The sequence below is a fragment of the Nematolebias whitei genome, chromosome 22, assembly GCF_014905685.2.
Source record: "Nematolebias whitei isolate Nwh7 chromosome 22, NemWhi1, whole genome shotgun sequence".
NCBI lineage: Eukaryota > Metazoa > Chordata > Actinopteri > Cyprinodontiformes > Rivulidae > Nematolebias > Nematolebias whitei.
Window position 1 is genome coordinate 7,022,591 of NC_056519.1, and position 6,137 is coordinate 7,028,727.

Below are 6,137 nucleotides of genomic sequence, written 5' to 3' on the forward strand. Positions count from 1 at the left end.
AGGAAAAAAGTGTTTAATCCAGTATTTTTAACTTATGCTTAAAAAATACTTTACATTATTTACAAACACATTTCCCCATAAAAATACACTGAGATATTTCCAAATCCTTCAAATAATGTTCTTTTTAAAAATCTACTTCAGCACACAAGAACTTGCTCTATTATAGCTTTCAGATACTGTTTTGTTAATTTAAACTTTTGGTCGCAAATCTTCTAATTTAAAGATTTGGATTAATATTTTGTAATTTAAACTTTTGGCTACAATTTTTGTCTTTTTAGATTTTATTTGTTTTGCTAATGTTAGTTCTTGAGTAAAGTTTGGGTCATATCAGTAACAGTATTTCTGATTTTAGAGTAGCTACAGTTTTACTAATTTCAGCTGTTGGCTTCTATTTTGCTAATATTAGCTGTTAGCTTCTGTTTAGCTAATTTTAGCTTGTTGCTGTTGGTTAGCTAATTTTCACTCTTAGCCACAGTTTGTCTTACTTTAGTGACTGTAAAGCACATTTTAACTTTTAGAAACCACTTTGTAAAATTTAACTTGTAGCTACTGTAATTATTTTTTTAGCTTTTATTGTTCCTCTCAAATTAGCTTGTGTTTTTTATTTTAGCACGTTCTAATTGTTTAGCTTTCATTTAGCTCATTTTACCTATTATAGTTTTATTTGTATGCAGTTAAGTTTAAGCTTTTTCAACATAGTCATTTAACACATTGTTCGCACAACATTAAAATGCAATTTTTTCAAGTTTGTTTATTATAGAATATCTTATTGTGTCGTTACTTTACATTTAATAGCTCAAAGTAATGATACGTGGTTGCTGTGTTTGAATGATGTTACTATTTTATTTATTTAATCCACAAAAATACTTAAACAGCCCAGAATTCCAACATTAGATTGTTATATTCATCTCTCAAACAAAAGCAGAAAAGATATGATTGGACTTTGTTTGACATTTGTTTATAAATCAAACTCATGGGAATGTTATTGACATTATATATTCTGCTTCAAATCACTACAGCCAATAACATTTTATAAAATTAACAATAAAGGTGCAGTATTTATTATTTATTTGTTATTTTTTATTTGTGATGTAACATGACTATAAAATCATTAAGCCATCAAAGTAGCTATAAGCTTGTGGCGTCAGTATTCGTCATGAAATGGATACTCTGGATGATCAGACCACCTGTTGAGAAAAAAAACAGAACCATTAATTACTTAGAAATAATAAAGTTTTACACAAGTTGTGCGATACTCACATGAGAAGCTCCACAAAACGAATATTCTTGTTCAGACCCTCAATCGCCTTCATCTCATCCTCTGACAGAGAGAAGTCAAATATCTGCAGTTTTGACAAAACAGTGACAAATTAATTCAGATGTTTTGTTTTCTTTTTGTATTTCTATTAAAAAAAGGATGTCATAAAAACGTACATCAAAGTTCTCCTTTATACGAGCGGGGCTAAAGCTCTTTGGAATGACAACCACTCCTCTCTGGACGTTGAACCTCAGGCACACCTGTGCCGTGGTCTTTTTATACTTTTTGGCGACTGAAGTCAAAAACTCATCTAACAGCAATGGTGGGCACGTCAGGTTTACCCTGTGTGAAGTAAAAATATATATATATTTGAAATAAAAATACCATAAAACTGACTGTAAAAACGTAAAATGTGTGTCGGATCAAGTGCTGCTGCTGCTTCTTTTTATTATCTCAATCTAATAACAGTTCAGGGGCTCCTCAGACATATTTTTAATTCATAAATTGTTAAAATATTTCAGTGGAAGACATGTCTGGATGGCAGCTTTGTCATTTTAGCATTTAAACGGTTTTTTAATATCTGATTTCTACCAAGCCAAATTAGGTACTTGTTTAATTTAGATTCCACATGATGTGTCTTGGAGAAAAATATTTAAATTCAATTGAGTTAAATATTGTTCCGTATGAAAAAACTGACATAATAAATTTGAAAACCGATGCACAAGTTGTTTATTTATTCACCTACCATTAATAATGTCATCATTTTGACACCAGTGGTTATTGAGTTTGACACCCCTGATCTAATCACTTTTCCAAATAAATTTTTATGTTTTAATGTTATTTTTTTGCGTGTCAAACTAGGCCTGTCACAATTACAAATTTTGCTGGGCGATTAATTGTCTCAGAAATTATCGCGATAAACAATAATATTGTTTGAAATTTGACAATGATTAGTAACTGTCAAATTTAAGAAGAAATGTTAATACATTTTTGTGGGTAGTACCTTTTTGACTACTTGATGGCAGTAAAAGACTGTTTGAACCGAGGGATAGATAGTGAGGGAGCGAGCAGCGTGTCACTGCCGCAATTTGAGCTCGGCCCTGCTGGAGAGAAGCCCCTTGTCGTGACATGGGCTGTCTCTCGTTCCTGTTTATCGGATATCAAAATGGCGGATGCTCGGTGTGGTTTGAATTCGTCAGCATAGCATTCTTCACACAATGCTTTTAATAAAAATAAACAAGTTCTCAGCTTCTTTTTGCAGAGAAGGCACAGGTTTCAACCGTGAATTTTGGAGCTTTGACAAGACAGAGGTTTTGTCTCGAGGTTGGCCTGTTAGCTTAGCTCTTGGCTTAGCTTCTCGGCTTAACTGCTTTTAACGATCCAAAAACGCGATTTTGAATGGTTAAAACATATTTTAAAGAGAAAGGCCAGTGAAGAGCACCGGAGTTGAGCCTTTTCGTCTTCCAGTGTCTTCAGTAGAAATAGAGAGACACGAAGAAACAAAGCCGATAAATGAAAATGAGGTCAATAATTTTCATTTATCATGCGATTAATTGATTTATTGTTTATCTCGACAGGCCTATGTCAAACCTGATAGCACTTTTTTTTTTTACTGTTCATTCATAAAGTGAGAAAGGGTCCATACCATGATGCATCTCTGGATGTACCAAGAGGACTGTAACCGACAATGACAATGTCTTTTTCCCGGCAGTATTCAAGCAACTTTGGCTGGGTGAAGTATGGATGGCATTCAACCTGGGTTTAAAACATTAAAGATACATGTTGTCAGTAGTCCCCTTTGATTCCATGCACCAACTCAGTTTTCACAAATGCGTCACAAATTTTGTTGTTATATTTTATTTTCATCATCTCGTTCCTTCCATCTTTAGCACGTTAGCGCACTCTAATTGTGCAGGAATGCAGAGGTAGTGTACCTGGTTTGACACCGGTTTATGTTTCAGACTTGGATTGTTCAGGATCATCTCCAGTTGGCGTTTGTTGAAGTTGGACACTCCGAGGGACTTGACCAGCCCGGCATCTTTGCAAGCTTCCAAAGCCTGTCCAAGACATGAAAAGACAGCAAACAAGACTCTGAAGAGTGACAAAATGAAAGCAGAGTTCCACGAAGGAAAACGTATCCACGTTTAAAAATGGCTTTAACTCTGCCTCATCATAATGATCTGAAACTCGGCACGGCACGGACAGTGGAGAGCAATATGCGTTCACTCTTTTAATTTAAAATGGTTTGTTAACAAACAGGCAGAAGATACAAGCATTTACACGATCACCCGCCCTTTATGGTGAAAGGCAATAATCAAGTTGATACCAAGGTAACCCCTAACGATGACCTGAGAGATTCAATGACAGTTGAACTTAAAGACCAAAGATTGGTATTTTATTGCTTTATTGGTGTTCACACATTTGAACCCAGTTCTGTCCATGAATTAAAGAACTCACCTTCCATGTGGCACAGAGGTCTGTCTCGTGGTAAATGTACTTCCCATTCTCATCTCGTGGGTAGAAGTTGTCTCCTGGCTTCGGAAAGCCCAAAAGAACAACAATAAGTGGAATAGCTAATAAAAGACATGAAAAAAATTCCCTGTTCGAGGGGTATTATTGAGGCTTGAAATGAGGTTATAACCTTGAAAGCTGTTGGCATTTCTACAATATAAAGATCGACATAATCAAGCTGTAACGTCGTCAGTGTTTTCTCCAGAGCAGGCCGAACCAGCTCAGGGGGATGGAATGTGTTCCACAGCTGTAAAGACATAGAAAACAACAAAAAAAAATGTTATTAGTTGTTGCAAAACTGTGGCAGCAGGTTATCTTTGTGGCCATGAAATTTGTTCACAGTGGTTCAGCCATGAGCAGGCAAACGTTTGCAAACCTTCCCACAGTAGAAGATGTCCTCTCTCTTGACAGTTCCATCAGCTATTTTGTCCCTTATTGCTTGTCCCACCTCATGTTCGTTGAAATACACCAAGGCTCCGTCTATGTGTCTGTAGCCTATTTCAATGGCGAGTTTGACAGCTTCATATGACGTTCCTTTTGGAGTCTAATAAAACAATAAACTCAGAAGAATCACAGCATGATTTCTGTTTCTGGTCAGTCATTTGTTTTCTTCTTACCGTGCTGGGATTCCCATAAGTTCCCAGTCCTATTAAAGGTATGCTGTTTCCATCACTCAAAGGAACCGAGTGGGCTTTTGCTGTCAGCTCCATGTTACTTTGAGTCTGTTCTGCACTTTGTGCCTTTAGTTGAAGTCCCACTCACTGTGTGCCATGAAACTTATCTATTGTGTTGTTCTTCTGCTCTTTGATCAGTGACATAACTCCTCCCAGGACGGGAGGATCAGCCTCCCGCACAGACTGACTGGGTGATAAAGCAGCAGTATTTGACACATTTGTGCGCAAATGTAATAATATAATGAAATGCTTTCAAATGCCACACAGGGTGAAATCTACAAAGCACACTAAGTGCTATTTGATTAAACTAAAAGAAAATTCCTGTTTAGAAATGCAGAACAACCACTGCAGAAGCATGCACACTGTTACAGGTTGTACTAATTCAATTATTAACTGAGAAACATGCAGACAAACTGTTTAAAACTGCACCTTTTGTTTAGAGTACAGGACAGCCACAGAATAGGTTTCAAGGTCCAACTCTGTAAAATTGTTCTCATCAAATTTTCTGACTTGAAACTCAGAAACTCCAGATTTTTTTATTTATTAATAAGAAGTGTGCCGTGAGAGCAGTGCTGAGGAAGTAGATCTAAGTGGGGAAACAGAAGTAAAAACTGGATGTAAAACAAGAGGTCAGAAATGAAAGGAATCCCTCTATCTGTTTTGTTTACCTGTCAATGGGTAAGAGGCAAGGTACAACCTGGACAGGTCACCATCAAAGACAGACAGAAATAAGTAAGACAATCACTTTAGTCAGCCCTAACGAAATCAAATAAAACATAAAATGCATGATTTTGGACGAGAGGAACATGTAAACTCCACAAGGAAAAGCCCTCGATGGCAGTCAAACCTGAAATCGCTTTGTCCTGCAAGGCAACAATGCTAATGCACTCTTGCACCACGCAACCCACATGTGGGTTCAGGTTGCATGGTGCAAGAGTTGCATGGTGTAACTGAAATGCATTGTTTCCTATGTGTATTCACGCTTCATCCTTTTGCACTCCCACCTTGTATTTAGCAGTGGTCATTTTATTAATGCAACCAATTGTGTACCCATGCATTTGTGTGTCAGCCTAAGGTCTGAGATTAAGGTAAAGTCTGAATGTCAGGGAAATGTGTCAGATGTTACAGTTAGGTGCTGGAGACATGGCTAACATTAACCTACCTTCATTACAGAAGGTATTCCTCTAGCAAGGTTCAGTCAGGCCCTCTAGACAGATTCGTCTTTGTAGAAGAATCCGTCTAGAGGACCTGACTTAAACTTGTTAGATTTATATACCTGGATTATTGAGCATGCAACAGAATACAGAAATTAATATTAATTCAGTTTGTCAAACATCAACTTCAGTTGCTACAAAGCTGCGTACAAAGCATGGCCAAAGCAGGTAACAAATGGTTGAAGGTGAGTATTTTTCCCCTGTAACCAAGGAAGTGAGTGTACTGTGACCAAAACCTTAAAAGTACAAACTGGAAAAGTACAAATGAACCCTAAAACCTTTCTTGAGCATTGTTTCAACCACTGTTTTTATTTCAACTAATGGTATCAGATGGGTTTCACAGCCTGTAAATGTACAATTTATTCAATCTATTAAATATATTACAAAAAATTGCACGTTTTATTAGACTGGAGGAACGGCATTTTCTGACCTGTACTTTTATTTCTGCAGCTACCTACGCAAAGACTGTTGAATTCGCAG

At 36.7% G+C, this 6,137-nt stretch overlaps 1 protein-coding gene across 1 annotated transcript; it reads right to left on the bottom strand.

The window, feature by feature from the left end:
• Positions 1 to 1,008: 1,008 nt before the first annotated feature.
• Positions 1,009 to 4,554, bottom strand: LOC119428234 (aldo-keto reductase family 1 member D1). Its single transcript, XM_037695884.1, has 9 exons — positions 4,387 to 4,554; positions 4,146 to 4,313; positions 3,900 to 4,016; positions 3,716 to 3,793; positions 3,193 to 3,315; positions 2,904 to 3,013; positions 1,435 to 1,600; positions 1,261 to 1,343; positions 1,009 to 1,187 (listed from the first exon to the last, which is right to left on the bottom strand). Exons 1-9 carry the CDS (start codon positions 4,477 to 4,479, stop codon positions 1,145 to 1,147), a joined length of 981 nt encoding a protein of 326 aa, XP_037551812.1. The 5' UTR covers positions 4,480 to 4,554; the 3' UTR covers positions 1,009 to 1,144.
• Between the last annotated feature and the right edge of the window lie 1,583 nt (positions 4,555 to 6,137).

What these genes read in the sequence shown, in the direction of transcription:
- LOC119428234 (XM_037695884.1), bottom strand. Translation starts at nt 4,479, where the DNA reads ATGGAGCTGACAGCAAAAGCCCACTCGGTTCCTTTGAGTGATGGAAAC. An exon ending in ATAAACCGGTGTCAAACCAG is followed by an intron (nt 3,014 to 3,192) that starts GTACACTACCTC and finishes TTTTAAACCCAG; the next exon opens with GTTGAATGCCATCCATACTT. An exon ending in GTATAAAGGAGAACTTTGAT is followed by an intron (nt 1,344 to 1,434) that starts GTACGTTTTTAT and finishes TCAAAACTGCAG; the next exon opens with ATATTTGACTTCTCTCTGTC.